The sequence below is a fragment of the Trematomus bernacchii genome, unplaced genomic scaffold (genome assembly GCF_902827165.1).
Source record: "Trematomus bernacchii unplaced genomic scaffold, fTreBer1.1, whole genome shotgun sequence".
In the NCBI taxonomy this organism is placed as follows: domain Eukaryota; kingdom Metazoa; phylum Chordata; class Actinopteri; order Perciformes; family Nototheniidae; genus Trematomus; species Trematomus bernacchii.
In genome coordinates this window covers 71,361-99,298 of record NW_022987613.1, presented here as the reverse complement: position 1 = coordinate 99,298, position 27,938 = coordinate 71,361, and the positions used below count along the sequence as shown (strand labels likewise).

Below are 27,938 nucleotides of genomic sequence, written 5' to 3'. Positions count from 1 at the left end.
AACAAATATATAATATATAATTACAATTACATTTAATTGTATTGGTATAACTGTTTCAAAATGTATGAAAAACAGAGCCTGCTGAAATAAAAAAAATGCATTCAGTAGAATAAACCTGCTGTGTCATCTCTACCGAACATACTCATGGACATTTAAACCCCTCCCGATTGACACACGGTTCGACCAATCACAGTCAAGCACCGGAGCCAGTCAGCCAATCACAATCATCCTCCGCGGGTTAGCTTGTTCTCCGGCGGAACGGCATCTCACTCAGTAAATGTAAGTATTAATATCTTTATTTCTGGTTCATGTTTATCCTTATTAACATATTGACCAGGTGTGTGTTTAATCCAGGTGTGTGTGAGGTTAAAACGAGGCTCTGTGTGAGCTCGTGGAGCATTTAAACCCCTCCCGATTGACACACGGCTCGACCAATCACAGTGAAGCCCCGGAGCCAGTCAGCCAATCACAATCATCCTCAGCGGGTTAGCTTGTTCTGCGGCGGAACGACATCTCACTCAGTAAATGTATGTATAAATATCTTTATTTTTGATTCATGTTCTTCATTATTAACATATTGAACAGGTGTGTGTTTAATCCAGGTGTGTGTGAGGTTAAAACGAGGCTCTGTGAGCTCGTGGAGCCGGAGAGAGGTTCATCTCGACAGGATGCAGAGTCATCTGTTTATCATGGAGCGTGGTGCGCTACAACCTGCCCTTATTATGGTCTCTGTTTAATACAGACTAATAAACCCTGAGTAGCGCGTGAGAAAATAACATATGATTACCTGTACATATTTAATATGTTTCTTTCTTTTAGTATTCTATTTTTCTTTGTTCTATATTATAATTTAGTAAATAATTCATTATAGGAGCCGTGTGCTTTTATTATAGGCTCTGCTTTATTTGTTATTTATTAAGAGCGTACCCACTCCCTGGAAGCCAATCATATAGCTATGTAGACATTGCTATTGTATTTTATTGTCATTTTTCTATATTTCTTTTGGCTTTTGCAGTGTTTTGCATGTATTTGTATTGGCTGTATATGTTAATATGTTAATTACACAACAGCCCTCGCCTAACAATAACAACAATAACAATAACAACAACAACAAAATAGACAAAAAACGTATACAAAGAAAACAATACAATAAAACAAATAAATATGTTAAAAAAGTAGGAAATAAATCATATTAAAGTATGTATACAATATAATAATTTCCTCTCCCTCTATCTCCTCCTCCTCCTCCTCCACCCCCCCCCTCCCCCCTCCTCCTCTTCCTCAGCATGGCGTCAGGTGCTCTGTTCCCCTCCATGGTCTCTGGCTCTCGAGGTTCTTCCAGTAAGTACCTGGTGGAGTTCAGAGCGGGGAAGATGACGATGAAGAGCAGCACGGTGACTCCGGACAAGAGGAAGGGTCAGGTTTACATCCAGCAGACGGACGACTCGCTCATCCACTTCTGCTGGAAGGACCGCACCACGGGGAACGTGGACGACGTACGTGTTGTTATAATTATCATATATTAACATCCCTTTTTTAAATAAAACATATTTCAACATATGGGTTACCATAATTAAAGGTGGGGTAGGTAAGTTTGAGAAACCGGCTCGAGATACACTTGTTGTTATATTACATGGAATGCTCTTAACATCCCGATAGCAATGAATATCTGAAGTGCTTTGACAAAAAATCCATAAAAAATGTCATCTGTGGAAGCCGTAGTACTGTAAAAAGCACGACCAATCATTTGAGCCGGCCCGGCTAAAATAACTGGATGGCCTACCTGCCTGTCAGCCTTCCATCTGTGCACAAACTTATCTCGTGCCCTCATTGGTCATGTGCGCGTTCGTGTGTGTTGGAGGAGGGGCTCTGTAAGGAAGTGACAGATTTCTTCCGGTTGTGTATTTTCAAATTCTAGCGCACTCGAGCTGGTTTCTCCAAAATTACCTACCCCACCTTTAAAGGATACAAGACAATACAAACACGGACAACCTAACAAAAACAAGACAAAACACATTTATTTGCATTATTTTATTTATGATATATACAAAAATTTAATTTCTGGAACCATACAGCTTGTTGTTTTAAAAAGTTTTATTTTCATTCTCTGTTAGTGTTTCTGCACTAACTGTATTTGGCCACACAAGACAACATTTAACTGAAATGAATCAATAGTAATAACACTAGCATATCAATATAAAACAAAACATTGGTTGCATGTCAATTATATTGGATATTCAGTCCAATATATAAGAATATATACATACTGTGAGGGAAACTTCTGAAGCAATGGAGACTCAGAGAGACACGAGGAGAGCTGGAGCTTTGATGGCAAACACTGGCGGTTTATTTGGAGCTTCGGCCGGAGAATTCACAAGACATGTCACGGGCCACGAGTTGACCACATGGTAGAGATGCCACAATCAATTCTGAAGAGCCCTCCTGTCGCTCGAGGTTTTAACCCTCCTGTTATATTCGTTTTTTGTAACAGCAATAATATTCGTGGGTCAATTTGACCCAGTGCATGTTTAATTATCCAAAAATGGTCAGAAGCCCCAAAATCCAGATTTTTTTTGGTACATAGTTTGTACCTTTTATTACTATCAATGAAATCAATATTTAGTGCAATTGTGTTATTCACCTCTCACAGATCATGGTTCCATTAGAATAAGTCACTCGTTTTTCACAAAACATATACATTCAAACACATTTTTCTATTTTCTTTTTTACATTGGAAAAACCTTGATATAAAATACATTAGTTTTGCATAACATAACATTTTTTAAATTACTTTTAAAATGTTCCAACTTTTTTTTCCAATTGGTTGATGTTGATAAATAGAGACGAGACACCTCTTCTGTTCAGGGTCAAATTGACCCGTTCACTTAGAATCAAGCCAAATGAGTCATAAGGATTTGTAGTGTGTGTGTGTGTGTGTGTGTGTGTGTGTGTGTGTGTGTGTGTGTGTGTGTGTGTGTGTGTGTGTGTGTGTGTGTGTGTGTGTGTGTGTGTGTGTGTGTGTGTGTGTGTGTGTGTGTGTGTGTGTGTGTGTGTGTGTGTGTGTGTGTGTGTGTGTGTGTGTGTGTGTGTGTGTGTGTGTGTGTGTGTGTGTGTGTGTGTGTGTGTGTGTGTGTGTGTGTGTGTGTGTGTGTGTGTGTGTGTGTGTGTGTGTGTGTGTGTGTGTGTGTGTGTGTGTGTGTGTGTGTGTGTGTGTGTGTGTGTGTGTGTGTGTCCTTTTAGCCTCCACTTGCACTGCCGGGTCAGATTGACCCAAATACCATCTCTGTGATATAGACATGTAGGGGGGGGTTCCAAATGCATGACATGAACCATTTTAATTGTACTTGTTTATTGCACTAATTAAGGTAAGGAGAAGAAGTTTCATACAAAAAAATACTTTAAAGTATTTTTCGTAGATTTTCAAACTTTCAAACGGGTCAATTTGACCCTGAATGTAACAGGAGGGTTAGTTCAGAGTGTAATAATCAACATTCTTCAATAGAGACTAAACAGCTGAGGACACTGAATCACATTAGTTGTCGCTTATGGCTCGGGGTCATCTACACCCCGAGAAGGATGTGTTCCAGGTGTCCCACAACAATAACTATCTCTGACCGAGAGCTGCCCGGTCACAAACTGGTAACAACAACAACTTGCTAGGGCAGCCCCTCCTTAAGGGAGATAGCATGCTGCCCAAGGGTTAGGGCATCTGCGTCAGAGGGCGAAAGGTAAACATGCAGGGCAAATTATTCCCTGACACATTATTTATTTAAGATATGATATCTATTTTGTTTCCAACTCACACTGTATGTACTTCACGTGCAGTCCAAATGATCCTTAAATGACCAATTCCAATGTTCCCCCATGAATGTGTGTTTGAATATAAAGTTATTGTTTCTTAACTGTTTAATATTCCCTCTTCTCCTCCAGGACCTGATCATCTTCCCCGATGATTGTGAGTTTAAACGTGTGAGCCAGTGCACCACCGGACGGGTGTTTGTTCTCAAGTTCAAAGCTGGATCCAAGAGACTGTTCTTCTGGATGCAGGTACACACACACACGCGCGCACGCGCGCGCGCGCGCGCACACACACACACACACACACACACACACACACACACACACACACACACACACACACACACACACACACACACACACACACACACACACACACACACACACACACACACACACACACACGCACTGAGGGTCCGCCACATTAAGTGCTGTTCCAAACCAACGAGTGTGGAGCGGTGTGGAGGGGGAGCCCTCAAACAGCGAGTCTGCATCGGTGCTGACTGGAGACCGGTCTCTACCTGACCGGAGTCAACACACACACACACACTCACTCACTCACTCACTCACTCACTCACTCACTCACTCACTCACTCACTCACTCACTTTCAGAGTCTCTGAAGGGGACACATCGTTTGTGTATAAAAGACATGAAGAAGTGCATTTTGCACAAAAGGTGTCTTTGAGTTGATTTCCTGAGTTTTGTGTTTCTGATGCTCAGGAGCCGAAGAGTGAGAAAGACGAGGAGCACTGCAGGAAGGTGAACGAGTTTCTGAATAACCCACCCATGCCGGGCGCTCTGGGCAGCGGGGGAGGCGGGGGGCATGACCTCTCCGCCCTGGGAGGTAAAACACCATCACATGAATCATATAAAGTGTTGGGAAAATACTGAATGTACTCTTCCAACATCAGAGTAACATGATAACAAAGGTATCCCAACTGTAGCTGTGAACATGACAGGATGTATGATTACCTAGAAGAGCATCAGGACTGTTTGAGGCATATGATAGCTATGTGATTAACATGATGATTCAGCCTCTATGGAGATAGACATATGACAAGCATGCTCATTTCTGACGTGGAGCTAATCTGAAGTAAACATTGAATACTGCTTTCTATTCCTCCATCTTGTGACTGTGTAACTCCCTCTCTTGGATATCAGCATGTGAAGGACACTGTTCAGGAACTACTTGATGCTCTGTGTGTGATGACTACTTCCATTCTGGAGAGGATCACAAATACATGGATCCTGAGATTGAAGCTCAAGTCGGTGACGAATGATTAGAAAAAGTCATAATTTTGAGAAAAAGTCATAATTTTGAGATTTTGAGAAAAAGTCAGAATTTTTTGATTTTGAGATAGTCAGAATATTTTTGGAAAAAGTCAGAATTTTTTGAAAGTCAGATTTTTTTGAAAGTCAGAATTTTTTGAAAAAGTCAGAATCTTTTGAAAAAGTAAAAAAAAAATGAAAAAGTCCGATTTTTTTGAAAAAGTCCGATTTTTTTGAAAAAGTCAGGATTTTGAGGCAAAGTCGTCAGAATTTTGAGAAAATCAAAATTTTGCGAAAAATTCAGAATTTTGAGATTTTGAGGCAAAGTAATTTTTTTTGAAAAAGTCCACATTTTATTGAAAAAGTCAGAATTTTTTGAGAAAGTACGAATTTTGTGAATTTCAGAAAAAAAGCACATTTTCAGGAAAAAGTCAGAATTTTGAGATTTTCTGAAAAAAGCCAACATTTCGACAAAAAACTCTTTTGAACGTGACAGGATGTATGATTACCTAGAGAAGAACCGGTATTCCTCCATCTTGTGACTGTGTAACTCCCTCTCTTGGATATCAGCATGTGAAGGACACTGTTCAGGAACTAGTTGATGGATCCTGAGATTGAAGCTCAAGCCGGGGATATTTTTCTAACAGAAAGGATGCAATTTAATTTGTATTCATTTCCAGGTCTCAATCAGATCGGAAACACGGATCAGCTTCAGAATTCCTGTTTAGGTTTTCATATAAGAGCTGTTTTTAGAGCGAGCTTGTTTCAAATCTAAGCCGAGCTGCCGTCCTCAGAGCATAAATGAACTAATATAAATCCATCTTTTTACTTGGTCTGAAAAATCTTCCAAAAAAGTGACAGAAATAACCCTAACCCTAACAAAACATGTACACTTATACTGGTTGTTTTTTCAGTTTAGTTTTTATAGCGCATGGTGGAAAGGAGCAGGGAGAAGTACATCTTATTTTACCTGCCCCTTCTTAAAAAAGAAAAAAATGAAATAACCATAACAAAGTAAAATAAAAGCATTATTATGTCACAGTTACAAATACTGAAACATAAAACCATCAAAAGTCAACTTCATACTGTCTAGTTACGCTTTCTTTATACATTTTCTTAATTGTCATGCTGGATTTTCTTGTTCTCCCGTGCAGGTGAGGGCGGCCTGCAAAGCCTTCTGGGTAATATGAGCCACAACCAGCTGATGCAGCTCATCGGACCGACTGGACTGGGCGGGATCGGTACGGAGGAGAAACTCACAGAGTGTATCTGTCGTGGCTTCCTTCCTTGTTTATCTATCAAGCCACTAGACGCTTTAAACAGACATTTTATAACTTACATTACTTACAGTTGAAGAGACGAGAGATGTGTTTGCTCAAAATAAAATAACAAACTTTTACACATGCAAGAAAGAAAAGAGGGCTTTACAATAGTCAAAACAAAGAGGCAAATAAAATAACAAACAACTTAGGTATTCTTTCTGTCTTGATAAGGCTTATATAACTTCATAACTTAAAGGGTAATCGAACGGTTAGAAACTGTTCCTCGACGCCGTCCTTCTGACAGGTTTCCCATCTCTGTCACTTAAAGGAGGCGACGTGGGAATTGTAGTCTTTTATACTCTGGTTGACTACAGACGTCACGATTAGGTGGCCTTTCTTATAAAAATGAAATACTGGCTCTAACAATATGTCATGAATGTTATTTATGTTTAGTTTCTCTCAGATGATAACGTGATGTTTCGCCCTCAGGGGGCCTCGGGGCCCTCGCTGGCCCAGGATTGGCTAACCTGCTGGGCAGCAGCAGCTCCAGCAGCGTCCCTGCAGCCAGCAACTCCTCCACCAGGTCACTTTAAATACACATCTTTTTATAACACTACATTTACTCCAAACAGCTGCTGACGGTGTGTGTGGACTACTTGGTGGCATATTATTATTATTTTTTAACGTACACGGTTTTGATTTAATTATGAAAGTGTGACCTCAGCTCCTATCAAAAGTCCATAATAAGCGTTTAGCCGAATAAAATATGTTCCATTCTAGACCCATTTTTATAAAATCCATCCCTGTATAATAGACTTGCTTTATATCTTGTTATTGTTCATTTGTAAATTCAACATGTATTTTTTCTACTTTCTTGTATTTTAATTTGTATTGTACAATGCCATGTCTTTTTATGCTGCTGCAACACAAACATGTCCCAAATTGGGATCTATAAAGTACTTCAGGGCCCTGGCTTTAGAAATGAACTTGCGACTATTCTCCACCAGAGGGAGACATTTTCCCATATTACCTTATGGGGGAAAATACATGCTATGGTTTCCTGCACAAAATAATTAAATGCCAAATAAAATTAAGAAAAGTGTTCAGAAAATACAGAACATTTTTATAATTTGAGTTATTTTATTTTGTTGAAGTGTGTGGAAGTTAAAAATCCTAACAGATGTTTGTTAAACATTTTATTCAGTGGATATTATAGTGATAGGGATAGTGGTGGTCTAATGGATAGTGAGGTGGGCTGAAGATCAGAAGGTTGTGAGTTCAAATCCCGCCAGGAACACCACCACTAGTGTGCCCTTGAGTAAGGGAGTTACTCCAGGGAGAATGTCCCTGTAATTGGTCATTGTAAGTTGCTTTGGATAAAAGCGTCAGCTAAATGAAGTGTAATGTAAAATATTATATATTTATTTATAATGTCATGGCAGTATTTGATGCAGATAATACACAGGAGAATAATAAAAGTAAATACATTTAAAAAATATAAAAAAATGTACCAGTGATGTTCAAGTAAAAACAGTTGCAAGAATCCTGACAAACATCAGATGAAGCCATACAAATTACAATAATATAAATAATAATGATGGAACAAAATTATAATAATTAGTACAAATACAAAAATAATACATTGGTGAATAAAGAAAAAAAATACATTTAAAAAAATAATAATATGTAATAAATATAATAGAAATACAAGATTACATGGGTAAATAAATAAATAATATATATATATAAAATGACCCACTGATGTTCCTCTCTCTCCTCTCAGCCCGTCCACAGCCGTCACCCCCACCTCCTCCTCAGCCTCCAGCCGCCTCGGCTCCGCCCAGGTTCCCACCACCCCCATCACTCCCGTCACCCCCACCAACACCTCCGTCACCTCCCCCACCGCCTCCTCCCCCCCGGCCTCCTCCCCCGCTACCGCCGCCGGGACCCCCAACGCCTCGCAGCCCATCCAGCTGAGGGACCTGCAGAGCATCCTGGCCACCATGAACGTCCCCTCGGGGGGGCAGGGAGGTGAGCGAGTACACCAGAAGTACTGAGAGGAAGTAACTAAGTACATGTTGATGCAGGGGGGGGTGAGAGAGTACACCAGAAGTACTGAGAGGAAGTAACTAAGTACATCTTGATGCAGGGAGGTGAGAGAGTACACCAGAAGTACTGAGAGGAAGTAACTAAGTACATGTTGATGCAGGGGGGTGAGAGAGTACACCAGAAGTACTGAGAGGAAGTAACTAAGTACATCTTGATGCAGGGAGGTGAGAGAGTACACCAGAAGTACTGAGAGGAAGTAACTAAGTACATGTTGATGCAGGGAGGTGAGAGAGTACACCAGAAGTACTGAGAGGAAGTAACTAAGTACATGTTGATGCAGGGGGGTGAGAGAGTACACCAGAAGTACTGAGAGGAAGTAACTAAGTACATCTTGATGCAGGGAGGTGAGAGAGTACACCAGAAGTACTGAGAGGAAGTAACTAAGTACATGTTGATGCAGGGAGGTGAGAGAGTACACCAGAAGTACTGAGAGGAAGTAACCAGAGGTGGCAAAAGTACACACATCCTTTACTCAAGTAGAAGTACAGATACTCGTGTTTAAAAATACTCTGGTAAAAGTAGAAGTACTGACTAAACTTCTTTCCTCAAGTAAAAGTAAAGAGGGCTTTGAAATGTACTTCAGTAAAAAGTACCCATAACTAGCAGCTGTTTTAAAGAGTACCTGACCTCCCTTTATATTAATAGAACAATAATGTCATTGTTAGCTAATGAATGTGAGTACTTCTACTTTTACTCGAGTACAAGATGTGAGTGCTTGTACCTTTACTAAAGCACAGATGTGAGTACTTGTACCTTTACTAAAGCACAGATGTGAGTACTTGTACCTTTACTAAAGCACAGATGTGAGTACTTGTACCTTTACTAAAGCACAGATGTGAGTACTTGTACCTTTGCTAAAGCACAGATCTGAGTATTTGTACCTTTGCTAAAGCACAGATGTGAGTACTTGTACCTTTACTAAAGCACAGATGTGAGTACTTGTACCTTTGCTAAAGCACAGATCTGAGTACTTGTACCTTTGCTAAAGCACAGATCTGAGTACTTGTACCTTTGCTAAAGCACAGATCTGAGTACTTGTACCTTTACTAAAGCACAGATCTGAGTACTTGTACCTTTACTAAAGCACAGATGTGAGTACTTGTACCTTTGCTAAAGCACAGATGTGAGTACTTGTACCTTTACTAAAGCACAGATCTGAGTACTTGTACCTTTGCTGAAGCACAGATGTGAGTACTTGTACCTTTGCTAAAGCACAGATCTGAGTACTTGTACCTTTGCTAAAGCACTAATCTGAGTACTTGTACCTTTGCTAAAGCACAGATCTGAGTACTTGTACCTTTGCTAAAGCACAGATCTGAGTACTTGTACCTTTACTAAAGCACAGATCTGAGTACTTGTACCTTTACTAAAGCACAGATGTGAGTACTTGTACCTTTGCTAAAGCACAGATCTGAGTACTTGTACCTTTACTAAAGCACAGATCTGAGTACTTGTACCTTTGCTAAAGCACAGATCTGAGTACTTGTACCTTTGCTAAAGCACAGATGTGGTTTCTGCAGTGGATCTGTCCAGCGTGCTCACCCCGGAGGTCATGGCTCCCATCCTGTCTCACCCCGAGGTGCAGCAGCGTCTCTCTCCCTTCCTCCCCTCCGGAGAGTCTCTCCCTCAGAGCAGCGAGGAGCTGAACAACACTCTCAGCTCGCCTCAGTTCCAGCAGGTATCAATATCATCCTCAATACGTCTGATTGAGTTCAGTGCCAACATGTTGCTTCCTCATGTTCATTTAACACCGCCATGTTTACGAGAGATACGGACGTTTGTATATAAAATACTTCTACCTTTTTACTGTGTGTGTGTGTGTGTGTGTGTGTGTGTGTGTGTGTGTGTGTGTGTGTGTGTGTGTGTGTGTGTGTGTGTGTGTGTGTGTGTGTGTGTGTGTGCAGGCGATGAGTATGTTCAGCAGTGCGCTGGCCTCAGGTCAGTTAGGTCCTCTGATGAATCAGTTTGGTCTCCCTGCAGAAGCCGTGGACGCCGCCAACAAAGGAGGTGAGTTTCACATCTACTGAGGAAAATCACCTTCATGGTTTAGGTTCTTTTTGGACATTTATACTGTGACTTATTCTACGATTCTGAGGATTTAGGATCGTTTTACACTATACTACACAGTATTGCCAAAGCATTCTGCACAAAGCGTTATAACACACTACGATTATATGACTTTTTCTAATTTCTACACATTTTCTGGGATTTTTCACAACACACTACGCAGTGGCGTTTTTATATGTACAAAAGTGGTGGGGCACAAAAAACTTAGATGTCTATATATAAGCTTCTGCAGTGACGTGCAGTGAGGTTCATGGCTGGTGAGGCACTGGCACTGACTCTTCAGGTTTACAAATATTATATTTTGACCTAAACCAAAATATAATATTATTTTCAAAAGCTTTTTTTGTCTGATGCTTCGATTAATTTTAAACAGACAGTTCAACAAAAGGATACCCAAAAAATGTCATTTTATCATTTAAATATTGAATTGTTCTCTCTTAGTAAGATCCCATTTTCAATAAAATTGCGGTCTTACCTTGACTTGAAGATGAATTCCATTTGCCTATCCTTCTGGACAAACATTTCTATTACTTTTTTGTAAAAGTCCTCCTTATCTTCTTGTAGTTTCAAAAGTCTATCATAAATCTAATCGATAGATTTATGATAAAAAAATTATAAAAGTAGGGTAGACATGTGGATATTATCCGGCTGAACAAAACGTGCATTTATCTAACAGGTACGTTTCCCACAGATCTTATTTTGAGCTATTTTCTAAAATCCTATGGAGAAATCTCATTGCTTTTTTGTCGAGGGACGCCACGCGCAGCTTACTTCCTGGTTTTAGGACGCGTCACTGCAGCTCTCTCGTCTCCTCTTCACACACCACACTTTTCGCGGCACACGTACTTACAGCCAATCAGCTCTGAATTATGTGAGATGACGTATGGTGGGGATGGCAGCTCAGTGCCCCTATGGTCATTATTTTTTTGCCACACACATTAAATAGGAAAATACTCTGAGCATGCGCAGTGTAGTTTTTACAGTCACCGTTCACTCAGACAGTGAGAGGGAGGGGCATGATCAGGTTTTGTCCCACTTGGCTCTAAACAGCTCAATAGCATAGACTGTATATACAGTGGCGACTGGTCATTAGGGGCAGGTTGGGCACAGCCCCACCTAGTGTCAGCAGAAAGTATTACAAATAATGATTACAAAAAATGCAAAAAAAGAATTAAAAAAAATATAAAATATATTTTAAGATCATGTTTAATCATCTGATTCGTCTGTACATTGCTGTTTTAGTCTGTGTTCTTCTAATTAGTGTCTACAGTGTGTGCCTATTGAGCTGTTTAGAGCCATGTGGGACAAAACCCGATCATGCCCCTTCCTCTCACTGTCTAAGTGAACGGTGACTGTAAAAACTACACTGCGCATGCTCAGAGTATTTTCCTATTTAATGTGTGTGGCAAAAAAATAATGACCATAGGGGCACTGAGCTGCCATCCCCACCATACGTCATCTCACATAATTCAGAGCTGATTGGCTGTAAGTACGTGTGCCGCGAAAAGTGTGGTGTGTGAAGAGGAGACGAGAGAGCTGCAGTGACGCGTCCTAAAACCAGGAAGTAAGCTGCGCATGGCGTCCCTCGACAAAAAAGCAATGAGGTTTCTCCATAGGAATTTAGAAAATAGCTCAAAATAAGATCTGTGGGAAACGTACCTGTTAGATAAATGCCCGTTTTGATTAGCCGGATAATATCCACATGTCTACCCTACTTTCATAATTTTTGAATCATAAATCTATGGATTAGATTTATGATAGACTTTTGAAACTACAAGAACATAAGGAGGACTTTTACAAAAAAGTAATAGAAATGTTTGTCCAGAAGGATAGGCAAATGGACTTCATCTTCAAGTCAAGGTAAGACCGCCATTTTATTGAAAATGGGATCTTACTAAGAGAGAACAATTCAATATTTAAATGATAAAATTACATTTTTTGGGTATCCTTTTGTTGAACTGTCTGTTTAAAATTAATCAAAGCATCAGACAAAAAAAGCTTTTGAAAATAATATTATATTTTGGTTTAGGTCAAAATATAATATTTGTAAACCTGAAGAGTCAGTGCCAGTGCCTCACCAGCCATGAACCTCACTGCACGTCACTGCAGAAGCTTATATATAGACATCTACGTTTTTTGTGCCCCACCACTTTTGTACATATAAAAACGCCACTGTGTATATATAAAGCTCAATAGGCACACACTGTAGACACTAATTAGAAGAACACAGACTAAAACAGCAATGTACAGACGAATCAGATGATTAAACATGATCTTAAAATATATTTTATATATTTTTTAATTCATTTTTTGCATTTTTTGTAATCATTATTTGTAATACTTTCTGCTGACACTAGGTGGGGCTGTGCCCCACCTGCCCCTAATGACCAGTCGCCACTGACACTACGTCATTTTACCGTGACCTTTTTTAGTAGATGCTATACTCTGACCCACTTCATTGACTGGTATTTCTTTAGACTGTGTTAATAATAAAACCATCAGTTCTCGCAGCAGTAATTCATGATCTCTTCTCTCTCTCTCTGCAGACGTCGAAGCTTTTGCCAAAGCCATGGAGACGGAGACAAAGTCGGACCAGGACGGAGACTCCAAGGACAAGAAGGACGACGACGAAGACATGAGTCTGGACTGAGAGCTTAATATTTAACTTATTTATTTAGCTGTTCAGCTGTTTTGTAACTATTACACATTAAGGATGAAGATCTAAGATGAATATAGAAACTGTCGCTAAGACCCTCCCTCCCCCCGCCGATTAATATAAACTGAACAGTTATTAAACCTGCATGACAACTGTACATCCTGAGAAATAAACTCTCTGCTGTGTGTTTATTGGTTTTGTGAAGGATTACTTTATTGTAGACTCAACAGCTTCATGAACTCTATTCACTATTAGACCCCATTTACACGGGAACGTTTGCGTTTACGCGCCGTATGCGTTTTCAAAAAAGTCTTCCGTTCACACGCATTCGATTCATTTAACGTGTCCGTTCACACGAGACCGCTCGACCCGCTGGAAACGCTGTAGTACATATGCCGGGCCTGTAAGTGGCGCTGCTGCCGCCACAAAATACACCAAAAGCAGCGAAGAAGACCCCGGAGCATGGTTGCCCTTCTGTTTATGCCCCGCGGTGGATTTAGCAACGTGTAGTTCATGTAGTTCTCCATGTCCACTTGTTGCTGATGGTTGTGGTAGAGGAGCTGTAGATTTTGCACTAACATCTGTAGCATGGTCAGTAGCAGTAGCTACTGACCATGCTACAGCAGTGAGAAGCAGAGGTGGGGAGAGGCGGGGCTATGGCTTCATCTATCGGGAAATGATCGTATAGGACGTACACACGGAGCCGTTTGGCCCCCCAGAGCGTTCTGTTTGCAGATCTATCCACCTTGGGACCCATTATCGTTTGCGGGGTCCGTTTCCGCTGTCCGCTACGGCCTCGTGTGAACGAACGGGCTATACACGAGAGAAACTATGCGGATACAACCCGTTTCGTCCTCGTGCAAACGGGGCCTTAGATGTTTACCTTAAAAACAAACACAAAACTCAGGACGACTGTGGTGTTTCTGAAGATTCATTTTACAATATGATGATGATGAATATCCACCCGTTTGACGCCATACAAGGAGAACAGAACCATGTATTTTGTAATTTAACACAGTATTTTGTACGATATACGATACAATAATAATGTAATGGTCAGATCAAGTCTGACATTTTACATCACAGCAGCTCCATTTGCAACATCAACAAGGACAGATATGAAGACATGATATTATTTAGATTCCTTGACATTTCGTTATACTATGTTGAAAAAAAGTCATACTGTACTATGACTTTTTTTTAAAAAATACTGTACAATGAGGTTTTTTTAAATACTGTACTACGACTTTTTTTTCAAATTGTATCGACACACAACACTATTTATTTTAGATACTTTATGAAGTCGCTTTTTCTGATATTTGAGACATACTGTACTATGACTTTTACATATTATATAATATGAGCTTTCTTTTACACACTCTATTACGGAAAATGTTCGACATACAATACTGGGACTATTTATTCGAGATACTATACTAAGTCGTTTTTGTCTGATATTTTCAACATACTATAGTATGACTTTTTAGTTAATAACATATGCAGTGATGTTTTTAAACAGACTTTAATATGGACTTGAAACACTATGATTTTTAAAATGTTTTTTTCAGACTTTTTTTATAGTTGATATACGATACGATAATATTGTAATGGTTAGATCAAGTCTGACATTTTACATCACAGCAGCTCCATTTGCAACATCAACAAGGACAGATATGAAGACATGATATTATTTAGATTCCTTGACATTTCATGAAAAAAAGTCATAGTATGTCACGGAAGATGATTGACTTTAGATCAATGTTTCAGACATACTGTGTTTTTTTTTCTTGGAATTTTCATAATATTTTCTGAAATGTCAAGGAATCTAAATCATGTCTTCATATCTGTCCTTGTTGATGTGTCATAAATTACAGAGTATAGTACGTCTAATATTTAAAAAAACGACAGAGTATAGAATGTTGAATATTTCTATATCCCTTACTTATAGAGTTTGCTAAACCAATATCCTAATCCAACCTAGAATTAGAGTAAACCGTTGTTGTGTATTTTGGGTTTGGGATACCTTAGAGATCTAGAATTAGACACTATAGATACTGAAGCCATCGTTAGCATTACAGATCTCCTACCAGCAGGGTAAGGCTTCATAAAGGGTTACACTAGCAATGCTAATTAATGCTAACTGCTAGCTAGCTGGTGAATCTGATAACATTTAAATATTGTCCTCTTGCTGGAGCTTGACTCACTTTTTATTTGGATCATTCCAGAATTGGAGGACATTTAGTCAAAACATTGGATTAAATTAAGCCTTTTTTTGTTTTCTTTGTATTCAGTATATTTGAGAAAATATTAAGCCATCAGAAAATGGATCAGTCCAGCTCAGGCATCAATGGTTCACTTTTGTATCTGATGTTGTATTTGTTGCTTTTTAACAGCGCTCAATGGTGGGTTGAAATCACTAGAAATCTATGTATAAAAAGGTCTATTAAACTCTTGATCTAACATTTAAACACAGTTGTGTTCGTCTGGTGCCAATAACAAAAAAGTCCATCCATATTATGGGAAAATAGAGTAATATGCAATAAATGCAGCAGGGTTATTAATCCAGAAACAAATATATATATATAATAGGGAACAATTTAATGCACCATTACCACTAGAGTACTTAAATACCTACACACTTTAACTAAAGTAAGGTTTTGAATGCAGGATGTTTACTGGGTGATTTTCACACTGTGGTTTTAATATGTTTATTTCAATAACTTTGTTGAGCTTGTGTTTAGCTCTATTTCTATCTCACTGAACATAGTCCCTGTTTGTGAACTGGTTCAGCTGATAAGGCTGGTTATGAATCAAGAGGAGGAGCTGCAGACAGGGAGGGAAGTTGAAAGTGGAAGTATGAAGTCAGACTTGTCAGAGTGCCAGAAGCCATTTTACAGCTGGACGGAGCTGGAGGACAACAGGGTGAGTGTTAACACCAGTATCTGCTTTTTAACACATGATTTACTCTGTTTTACTGGATGTCAGAACATCAGCGTCCTAGAGTCCAATGAGACTTCTACAAGTGGTGTAAACTTTTATTATTTCCTGTTTTCTGATTCATCAAAGCAACATACCATGCGACAGCGCAGCGCAGTCAAAATGGAGAACGGCCTGTCTGAAGTCTGACTGATTTGATGTATTCTAACCTAACCAGGCCCGCCCCTCCCTACACGCAGATCACGCAGACTGCGTGGGGCCTCGCCTCACCTCGCGGAGGGGACCTCACCTCGCGGAGGGAGCCTCATCAATCTCAAATGCGCCACAATTAGGCGCGTCGCAGTTGCTCGCAGTTCACGCGCGTGCTCCACTAGCGCGCCCCCCCCCCCCTCCCCCGTCGACGTTCGCGACACAGAGGGCCTCATCACAAAACTTTGGCCCAATTCCAAACCACACCCTACCCACTCCGTGACGGAGTGAACTCCGTGGCGGAGTGACACTCGCAGCTCAACGAGGCTCCCTCCTGTCAGATGGAGGGAGTAAATACAGCAGCAAGCTTTGGGACAAACTCCCCTCTCCGGCAGAAACAGGAAATGCCGTAACTGTATGTAACAACGGTTTCAAATCAGCTCTTGGACAAAAAATAAAAAATAATAACTCAAATAAAACTCCAAACATCTTTAATTGTGTTACTTTTTTGTAAAGCTCTTTTAGTTTTAAACCTGATGTTTATAAGCTTCTTAGTTTTTGCAACAGTCTGTAAATATACACAACTTTATAACAGGGTTGCCAACTCTCACGCATCTGGCGTGTGACACGCTTTCACTCTCAATCTCACGCTCTCACGCTGTCCAAACTATTCTCACGCCAAAAACAAGAATACCGAAGACTAGAAACGGTTTTGAAAACTTTTGTCACGTAGTGATCGTCTTCTCAATAGACCATCTTTGATAATGTCTTCTGGCCAATCAGAATCACGATAACGGCGTGGTGTTGTTGCAGGAAGTCCCGACGGAGAATACTTTTGCGGTAGTACATCTCTATATAACATTACGTGTTGATAGAAATCAACACGTAATGAAAAAAGACCCCACGGTTTGATGATAGGTGTGTGGGCTGTCTTTCATTTTGACACACAGAACAATGGGGGCTATCCACCCTTATCCACAATGTAAAGTAATTCACACAGCCTCTTCCCTCTTCTCTCTGTGAGGAGCAGGTTCAGCTTTCAGAACAAAGTAACACAAAACTAATATGGCATTCATTTTTTTAAATATGTCGTGTAGTAATAGATTTATTTATTTTTCTTCTCAAGAGTGTACCAGAATGTGTATTTTATGTTAGTATTTCAAAAAATCTCCTGGGGTAGAATCCCCCCAGACCCCCCTGCAGGGGTTGGGTTTTCAGCATGTCAACTCTTTCACCTGTGGGGAAATTGCAGGATTGGCTCCAGGTCGCCCTTTTTATTTACTACAAGACAAATGTGCCTTTTTATTTCATACAGTTCAATTTGGATTGAGACAGGGAAATAATCTAAACCTCACGCGTGGCGTTTCACTGTCGGGGGGAGCGTGTATGTAATTACATTGCAAATACTGACTTGAGCCCCACCACTGTATGGGTTAGCCCTACCATAGATTACCCAACAAAAATACTCTGGAGCCGCAACTGCCGACCCGTATTGCGCATGCGCAGATCTAAGATCCAGTAGAAATGATAAAAAAGTAAAAGTCTGCTGCTTATTGTTCTACTAGGCCAAAATAGAGTCAAAGAGTATATGAGAGTGAGTGTGTGTTAATTAATATATTTGGCAGTTTGGAGTAAGTCTGTAGATTTGTTTGTGTGTGTGTTTCATGTATAGGCCTCTCACGATAATTAATTTTGTTGGATACATTTTCCCGGAAATTATTGCGATAAACGATAATATTGTCGGCACCGTTGTATGACCATTTTAGACCACTGACATAATGATAATATATAATAATAATTCAAGTACATCCTTTCAAACTGCTAGTCACATCCTCATGTAAATGGCAATTTATCGAGGTCAGAAAAGTTATCGAGTTCATTTTTATTTATCGTACGATAAGTCAATTAATTGCTTATCGCGACAGGCACACAATAAAACAGTGGAAACAAACATGTTTGACTTTCATTAGTGAATGAAACTGTGTGCCCTTTATAGTCTGTGTCCATTATTGTGTATTTGTATATATTGTATATATATCCTATTATATGCTAAGGTCCCGCTGCTGACACGATAGCAGTCATTTCGTGTGCATATGTGCAATTAAACCGAATTAAACCCATGATATCAAAATCTCACTCCAGCCAGGTACCCAAAGTTGGCAACCCTGGTGAAATAGATCGCTGCAGTGAACACGACTTTATGTATTTGTTTATGGTTTATTTTATATGGAGGGATGCAGTATACATAGAAGTTCAGAGAAGAAGCAACCCCTATATATTGTTTATTTCATTTCATTTTGGCACCATGGCAGAGGCAAATATAGAGTTAATGTGCGGAGATTATAATGTCCCTGGAGCAGAGAGGAGCTGTGGATTATTGTTATTGTAATCGTACAGTAACAAAGTATTTGTACATTAAAAAGTAATAAAGTACAGTGCAGAGTCCCTGTTAGAATATTTTTTTGGCGGTCAACATGTCCGTTAAAGTTGAAATCTTCCGGACAAAATGAGAAAAGTGCCGGTCAAAGGTCTTCTTTGTTATTTATTGAGCTTTAAAACAAATTGAACTGATTCGATATTAAACAAACTAATTATAGTAGATTAACTACATTATTCAAACGTGTACAGTAATTTACAATAACACGGGAATAATAAACGGAGCCCTCTCTCCTTCTCCTGACAACCCGTCAGTATCATGCAGCTCGCGGATCCAGTAATGAGTGACCCGACTAACTAAACATATCTATACTGTAACTAGTTTAGGTAGTTTGAGAGGTCATTAAAATAGCTACGTGTGATTTTCTAACCTGAAGTGTGTTTTGCTCTGCTCGCCGCTGCAGGGGATCATGCAGAGCTGCGTGTCGACTTGTCAGCAGCAGCTGATCTCTCTCTCCCGTCAGATTTCACTCGCGTTTATCTCCATATCGATCAGATCTAGCTAGTTCTAGCTAATGATATGACTACCTGCTTATTAAAAGACACCTAAACAATAAGCGTCGCTATGCAACCGGGTGAGGCCACAAAGTGTAGCGCAGCATTATGCATTTGTTTACATGCCCACCGGAACCCCGAGGCATTACCAACAGATCAACGCGCAATCAACCCATACAGGACATCTCTTTCTCCACATTAAGTGTTAGACATTAGAATTGACTATTCTTGTCTGTCACATACTCTTCTTGTCTGTCACATAAGTGGCGCAACTGATGCGGTATTGCGCTAAGGGAAAATTATTTTGACCGGACATTTTGACCGGAGAGATTTAGATTTGCCGGTCTTCAGCATATTTTACCGGTCATAGTCCGGTAATTACCGGCTAACGGGAACTCTGGTACAGTGTTACACTGTACTGTATTACTTTTATTCAAACTGTATTCCCTTCTTATCATGTAGCCTACACTTCTTCCTTTCATTGATACATTTAAATCACCTGACTACAGCATATAACATACCTGCTGCAACCCTGTGCTGCTGCTGCTTCTCTCTGCCTCATCCTCTATTGCTGGAGGCAGCTCCACCTCATCTGATCTCTGATATGAAAGCAATCGTGTTATGATCATATTGAGCTATTGGTGTGAGTCTAACATTAAACATGCAGTCTGCTTGTCATACATTGCTGACGATACATTTTAAGAGGCAATTTGTTGAGTCACTGCCGCTAAATGCCGGTAGCATCAAGCTAGCAAATCCTGCATTAGCCTCACATCAACAGGTGTAGACAGAACATCCAATTATCCTGAGCTAATTTACTGAATAAACCAACTCACATCTCCTGTCTTTTTTTTCACCCAACTCATTAGACTATTCTTCTGCAGGCGTTTCAGTGTTGTTTTCTGTCAAATTCAATACTGTAGTTCAAAACCGCGGTACCTGCTCACCATCTGTGAGCTATTTTTAGAATGCGCACGCTACGTTCATTGTCGCGTTCGCGCGCGTCCACCTAAGCAGGCTGTGTGTGTCCTTCTCCGTGACACAATAGGCGCGTTCACACCGGAGTACTTTTCCCCGTACTTTTTGCGTTTAGTTCCGTTAGTACTAGGGTGACCAGGTCCCAACAAACCAAATGTGGGACAAGGAGTATGTTTGTGTGGGACAATGTGGGACACCCTCTCAACACCCCCCCCCCCCCGTTGAAAATGTACTAGCGGTGATTGTTTGCGGTACCGAGGTGGGCCGGTCGAGAGTCCCGGGCTGATTTGTAGTCCCAGTCCGCCGCTGCCCACGGGTAAATGTCTTCCCAGTCTTTGTTGTATGTGCATCTTCTTCTTTTCTTAGCTGTAGTTTCAGTTTCCTCCATTTTCCATAACCTGCTGCGTCGCCTGCGTTATTGACTTTCATTGTTGTTGTTTGGCAGGGCCGCGGCGGTGTGTGTGTGAGTGAGTTACTCTCATTGGTTAACACTTGACCAGCACCCGCCGTGTCTTACAGTTTGATTGACAGCAAACACAGCTCCGTGATGATAGCCTTCCCTGCTTTCTCAACAGCCATTGGATAAATCTGATTTTAGAAAAGCGTTTTAGCCAATCAAAATGAAATATGCGGGACATCGTCTCAATTTGCGGGACGCACCAAAAGTCGTGAAAATGCTGTGCAGTCCCGCGCAAAGCGGGACATCTGGTCACCCTAGTTAGTACCCCTTATGTCGCGTTCACACCAAAAAGAGTACTTAATCCCGGGAACTTTTACCTCCATTTTTAGTGCCTGCTGAGAGATGGTACTTTCCTGGGGGAAAAAAGTGCCCCAGTTCTGATTGGCTGGGCGAATTGCAAACCACGCCCCGTAAAACTCTGAAATGTTTTGTAGAGCCGCCATTTTATTATCCTCGCATTAGCATTATTAGCATTAGCATTCGCTAATGCTAATAATGCGGGTTGAGGTGACGTGCAACAACATTAACATGAACCTTTCTGTTGGTCGCTTGTTAGCAGACCCCTCACGCGATGGCAGAGCGAACAGGTACAGGCAGGGCCCATAGTGTTAGCCCTATAGTTTAAATCTACTACCCACACATAAGCATTTGGACATGGGTTGCTATTTAAAAAAAAATTGTAAATGTATTCAGGAACCTATCAATGTGATTTGAAGTGGGGGTCGACCTCAAATCCTCTAGGGGGGTCCGGGGGCATGCTCCCCCGGTAAGATTATTTTTTTTAATTTTGAAGTTAAATGCATCAATCTGGTGCACTTTGAGGGGGAAATAAAGAGAGATCTATGGAAACACCTATATGAAACAGAACTGTATACATTTCAATAATCATAAAATCATGGCCATAACCAATAACATACCATATTCAATATGAAAAAACACTGAAACTTGTTTATTTATTTATTTTTGGTTCATTTATAGTTGTGAGTGTGTCTGGGCTCCTGAACCAGCCTCTCCTGTCTCCCTCCTCTCTTCTCCTCTTTTGCGCTTTTCACACCAACGCGTTTTCAGCGCCGGCTCCGAGCTAGAGCCTGAAAAGTACCGGTTTTTCCTGTTCACACCGCAGCGGCGCCGCCTCTTAGCTCTGGAATCCAGTTCGCTTCCAGCTCCAAAAAATTGTCGGTCTAGAAGCAAGACTCCGGAGCTAAGAGGCGGCGTCGCTTACGTCTCTCTTACGTCGAGGCGTGCAGGAAACTAAACCCACCTCCCCTGAACATGGGTCGACTGAAGAGTCTCGTCATGCCTGCCTACAAGCAGTAGCGCTGAGCAAAGTGACTAGAAGGCAACCACACACTAATAAAAAACACCACACTTTATAAAGTCAGGCAACACTAACCAGGCTTCGTGTGATTCTGTTTATTTGTACCTTACTTTGACCATCCGTTCACTGTTATTGATCATTGTGGAGAGCAGGCAGACGTTTTGTTTGTTATTATAGCAGCTATCGGATGGAATCAATACATGGGCTGTACTGTTACGCTTCCCGAGAAGTGACTGGAGATGAGAACCCGCTACGCAAACACTAGACGGAGACAGTGGTGAAGTGTCAAACAATAGTCTTTATTTGACCACGGCACAGGCAAGGTGTAGAGAGGAGCTCAGAGAAGACAGACGTGGAGCTGGATAGCTCAGGGGGAGACGGAGGTGCGGAGATGCACGGAGGGAGCACCGGCGTGGAGAGCCGGAGATCCAGAGCTGGCGAATGTAGACAGGATGAGCTGGTGTGCGTGGAGGCACGGAGGAAACACCGACGAGGAGAGCCGGGAATCCAGAGCTGGCGAATGTAGTCTGGATGAGCTGGTGTGCGTGGAGGCACGGAGGAAACTCAGACGAGGAGTCGGAGGCTGGACGTGGCAAGCAGAGCGGCAGGTGTGTGTAGATCTGGAACAGGAAAGATGCAGGGTTAGAAAGGAATAACCTTTCACTAGGAGTATCAAAAGGTTTACTAGAATACTGCTAGTAGGCCTGGAACGATAGTTTACCACTGAAGAATAAACGAAGAACTGGCGAAGTCTGAGGATGGGAACCAGTGTTTTAAGCAGGTGCAGGTGAGTAGTGGCAATCAGTGAGATGAACAACAGCAGTGGAGGTGAGTTGGCGGGAATCAGAATGTAGGTCAGCCACGCCCAGCCAGGAAGACAGACAAACATAGAAGGGGAAAAGAAGGAGGAAGTACTGCAGATCCTCACATGTACAGGTTGTCATGTCCGACTATCACAAGTAGAATCATAATGAAAAATACGCCGGTAAAATGTGCCTGTAGAAAACGGCTTAGCAAGTAGTCAGTTTAGCTTCGGTTGCTATGCTAACATCACCCATGTTATACCAGAGAAACTTTCATAACAGCGTTGTGATGCCAAACAGCGTCAATTCAGACTGACACACATTCACTTAAGGGGAACTGGGGATATGTATCAGCTGCTTGTGTGACAGTCAGACAGTGAATACTTTAGAGCCGTGTGAGCTAACCCGGAGCTAACGGGAGAATAAACTCCCGTGGAAGAGCAGCCAGCACTGCAGCGGTCGGTAAATGCCGCTGAAACACATTAATAAACAATGAACCACGGCACTCTGGAGAAAAGTATAAGGTTGGAGAAGTCGTTATTTAATTTAATCTGGCTTCGTATGATTAAAAGCAACACGATGTCTTAAATGTCCGGTTAGGATGTATTAGAACGAAATCTAAAATGAAAATTGTAAATAATCCATCTGTATGTAAAAAACCACCTGTATGTAAATTGTAAATAAGCCATCTGTATGTCATATATGTCTTATATGTCTTAAATGATATGATGAATTGGAAATGGGGGACCCTGATGTAAACAAGACGAAAGTCTTTCTCTGGTCTGCATCCCCTTAACAATTGTATGTTTTGAGCTGTACTGTACTGTACCCAATATACAAGCTGTTAATAAACTTTTCAATCAATCAATCAATCAAGACCCGACGCAGTCCCCCGTTTTTGTTGTTGTGAGCGCCGTTGGGGAGCAAATCAGCGATGTAAACGGTGACGTCATGACGCAGCAGCGGCAGCACCATCCCGGCTCTGAGTGGTGTGAACAAAGCGGGAGCAGAAAAGGGAAACCGGAGCTGAACCAGAAAAGCTCTAGCTCGGAGCTAGAAAGGGAAAAGCGCTGGTGTGAGGCAGCAGCAAAGACTAGTTTTAGCTCTCAACAAGTTTTAAAACTGTATCTTACCTTTTTTCACCAAGTTAAACATTTTATTTATTTATTCATGCATATTTTACTAATCACTCCCCCCTCAAATGGAAATATGTGTTTACATAAATGGTGACCAAACCGTTTGAGACCCACAGAGATAACTTAGACTAAGTTAACTATCTAAACACTCAGAGAGTCCTCCCGATGGCCAGTCCGGGACTGGGTACAGGAGGCGTAGAGCGAGGGATCATTGTCCACAAGTTAATCGATCACAGATGGCGTCGTGGTCATGGACGAATACAAAAAAAAAATTATAAAAAAAACAAAAACCTAAATGGGTCGCGAAATATACTTGGGCGGCCGTTAATATACCTGGGCGGCCCGCCCAAGTATAGTCTATGTGTGGGAAACCCTGCCTACAGTTTAAATCTACTACTTAATAAAAACATATGGACATAGGATATTGTTAAAAAAAATGTATATATTTGGGAACCTTTCCATGTGAACATGTTTTATTTGGGGGTGGACCTCAAATCCTATAGGGGGGTCCGGGGGCATGCTCCCCCGGGAAGATTTGTTTTTTATTTTGGAGTTAAATGCATCAATCTGGTGCACTTTGAGTATAGGCTACTGATATCAGCTCTGCTTGCTCTCAGGAAATATGCATCTGCACTATCTCGATGCAACCCGCTTCTTTCATGCTCTTCAATTCTTTGGTGAACATGCTTCCATGCATGCATGCTTCCATGCATGCATGCCTCCTTTAACAAAAGCATTGTCACTAGCAGGCTTGGCAAACATGAGACACAGCGAGCAATATAGAGAGTGCGATGATTCACAGTAAGTTAACCATTTTCTATTTGTCCCATCCTTGCTGTGGAATACTTTGGGAATGGCTTTCTTGGAAGTTTGTTGTGGGTGGTTGGCTGAGGGCGAGCAAAATAATCAAAAGGCCTCTCTGTGTCAACTTCCTGTGCGTCTCTTTCGCTGTCTTTCTCCTCAGTTGCAATTGCCCTTGTGCTGGACCCTGAATCTTGACTTGTCTTGTCAACCTCCTCAGCATCTGCTGGTACTGAATAAGAACCAGCATTGGGATGGATTAAACTCTGATCAATAACTATATAGTCACTTATTGAGAGAACATGAACATAGCTTGCTTATACTGTTGTCATTACATTTCCTTTGGTTTTGTTCAGTGTTTTCATAGACATAGCCTATTGAAACAGTTTCCTCTGTACCTGCCAGTTCTGTCCTAGCACTGAGCTCTGCCTGCATCTCTCCCTCAGGGTCATCACCATCAGCATCATCTGATAGTGGAACTGAATAAGGAGAACATGTAATCATTACATTATCAACTATTTATGAAATAACATTATTCAAGAACATACATTATGCAACACTTATTTTATCACTTAGTTGACCCTGTATTTGCATGGCCTAATACCATAATGATTGTCTCCCCTTTTAGACAACATATCCATCTCAAGTTATTCACTCACAGTATGAGGGGTTTGTAGCCCCACAGTTAGCTGCAGTCTAACGGTTATATTACATATATTTGCCTTGAGTAACATTAAGGACATGTTTGGGTTTTTTGTAGCCTTATAAGGCGCGTTCACACCAAGTACTTTTCCCACAATAGTTAATGAGAAGAGAGCTCTTTTAGTTCTGATGAACTAAAGCAGATCGCGTTCACACTAGGGATGCCAGCGATTATTCGAATATTCGTTACAGTCTCCATAATCGAAGATTATTTTTAAAATTCGATTTTATTTATATATTCTTTTATTAATATTTATGTTTTTCTTTTTTCTTTTTCTGGTTTGGTTTCAACCAAAATATAGACTAATGCTAATAATAGTAATAGTATTAATAATTGTAAATGACCATTGATCACACCACCAGTTTGTTTTACTGTAAACTTGGAGGAAGCCAGCAGCGCAGAGTGCAGACTGCTGCTGCAGCCTGCTACACACCGACCCCGTCACTTCTTCTTCTTCTGCTTTGGGTTTACTAGCAGGCCGCAAACAACTTCACGGCGAGTACAGTAGGTGGCGGTATGCACCTTAAAGTTGCAATCCGCCAAAAAACCGAGAGAAAAAGAAGAAGAAAAACCTCCCGCGCCCACTTGCTGTAAATGAGGCGTCTGTTTACCTTCCGACCTCAGACATGAGCTTCGTCTGAGTTATTTAAGCAAACACAAATACAGATCGTCGACCAGTCAAATGCAATAGCAATGCTGATTCGGAAGCGAAGGCGGTTAAGAAGGATTGACAAATGGATTGGACGACGACATGCACGCGCTACGCTACGTGTGAAATGAATAAACTGTGCCAGGTGTGTCGTATGCACACTAAATAGGCTCAGCAGCTAACACACCTTTATTATATATCCTCCTGAGAGCAACTGCATCCGTCTGCCATGAACCCTACAGAAACCTACGTGTTAGTTAGGCCCATAGTGGCCTCCATTTGTGTCGTGTAAAATGGGGGAAATCAAAAGTTAGCAAATGCCCATGTCATGTTCATAAAAACATTTAGTTTTAGGTCAAATAATTATTACACTGCTCTGAAACTCACTACACTAACTCCTAAGATACTATAATTAATTAAAAATATTGAACTCACAACACTGGTAATAACAAACTTAACCATTTCTCTTTCTATAAATAAATAGTGCTTGTGTTGGACGCCATTTTGAAATACAATGAAATTATCTTTTTGAAAGCCACAATAAATAAAGCTTCGCCAGTTTATAACCGATGAAACATGATGGTATCAGAATAATCACTTACATGTGATGTATAGGATGCTACACAGGTCACTGTAAAGATAAAGTGTCAGAGGAGAAATAAGCAAGCTTAGTTACATGAAATGTAATGAAAAATGTAAGATACAGGCTCTGTTTAATCACCATGTAGGTTCTCTTTTATTGCACACTCAAGACAATATCAATAACAGCATCACGCTGTCCCAGGTGTGTCTATGCATGTAAATATAAGTTAACATTTTCAATATCAAATAAATTGTCAGTAGTATCAAAACATATATATATATATATATATATATATATATATATATATATATAATAACAATATAATAACAATAGGTAGGCTCAGCAGACACACCTTAGTGCAAAGTGAAGTGTCAGTATTAATAACAGTGGCATATATATAATCACAATAATACAAAATTAACTGTCCCAGGTGTAGGCAATTTGGGGTGAAGTGTCTTGCCCAGGGACACAACGACATGCTGACTGCAGTGGGGTTTGAACCTGTGCTCCCCTGATCCGAACACCAACGCACCAGACCACTGCACCACACGCCTCCCAACAAGTCATTGTACAGTTTATCAATGACGACAAGTATTTCTTTATTTTTTTATTGAAGGCCTGTTGGATTTAATCAGCTCGCTTAGCACTGCCAGAAGCAGCAGCCGTTCGTCGTGCATCTCCTTGGCACGCAGGTCCTCATTCTCCTTGCTGACCATGGCACGGCGGTCCATCGCCATGATGGTGTCAAGGAAGCTGTCATCCCGTGCCCGCTTTCCTAAGGAGAAATAAGCAAGATACAAGATCAGTTTAATCGCCTATTAGGTTGTCAACAGAGACAACATTGGACATGGTGCAGGCAGGGACAGTGTACAAAATGCAGGTGTAAAGTAGAAGATAAGATAGGATCAAATAAATATCAAAGTGCCCTTATTTATTGTTTTGTGCTTAATGTATGCTTGAACTTTGTTTTATAGGGATTAGTGGACATCAGTTAGATGCGTAGCCTTCTTTCAAGGCCAGAGTAGTTACAGTGTAAGTGGATTGACATCTAACATAACATGGCTGAGTACAATTATAACAATCAATAAAAAAAAGGAAAAATAAATTGAATTTCAATTACATTTCTACTTAAATGTGCAAAATATTAGAACATCAGTCTTTGTGGCATGCAGGTAATCAACTGTTTAAGCTTTTACCATTAACATGTAGAATGAATGTTGCAAATGATGAAATTATAGCAACTACAATGTATTGTTAGAGGTAGCATTATGTCCAGCTAGCATGCTAA

The 27,938-nt window shown here is 40.8% G+C and overlaps 1 protein-coding gene across 3 annotated transcripts; it reads left to right on the top strand.

The window, feature by feature from the left end:
- Positions 1 to 213: 213 nt before the first annotated feature.
- LOC117483707 (proteasomal ubiquitin receptor ADRM1-like) lies at positions 214 to 13,353 on the top strand. 3 transcript variants are annotated; one of them, XM_034132065.1, is made up of 11 exons: positions 214 to 279; positions 355 to 527; positions 1,286 to 1,496; positions 3,931 to 4,047; positions 4,520 to 4,643; positions 6,223 to 6,309; positions 6,820 to 6,913; positions 8,114 to 8,361; positions 9,960 to 10,117; positions 10,344 to 10,446; positions 13,053 to 13,353. In XM_034132065.1, exons 3-11 carry the CDS (start codon positions 1,287 to 1,289, stop codon positions 13,154 to 13,156), a joined length of 1,245 nt encoding a protein of 414 aa, XP_033987956.1. In that variant the 5' UTR covers positions 214 to 279; positions 355 to 527; position 1,286; the 3' UTR covers positions 13,157 to 13,353. The 3 variants fall into 3 exon arrangements, with proteins under 3 accessions (XP_033987956.1, XP_033987953.1, XP_033987954.1); XM_034132062.1 differs by having other exon boundaries at positions 9,945 to 10,117; XM_034132063.1 differs by lacking the exon at positions 355 to 527 and having other exon boundaries at positions 250 to 279; positions 9,945 to 10,117.
- Positions 13,354 to 27,938: the final 14,585 nt, after the last annotated feature.

What these genes read in the sequence shown, in the direction of transcription:
- LOC117483707 (XM_034132062.1), top strand. Translation starts at nt 1,287, where the DNA reads ATGGCGTCAGGTGCTCTGTTCCCCTCCATGGTCTCTGGCTCTCGAGGT. An exon ending in CCACGGGGAACGTGGACGAC is followed by an intron (nt 1,497 to 3,930) that starts GTACGTGTTGTT and finishes CTTCTCCTCCAG; the next exon opens with GACCTGATCATCTTCCCCGA. An exon ending in GGACGCCGCCAACAAAGGAG is followed by an intron (nt 10,447 to 13,052) that starts GTGAGTTTCACA and finishes CTCTCTCTGCAG; the next exon opens with ACGTCGAAGCTTTTGCCAAA.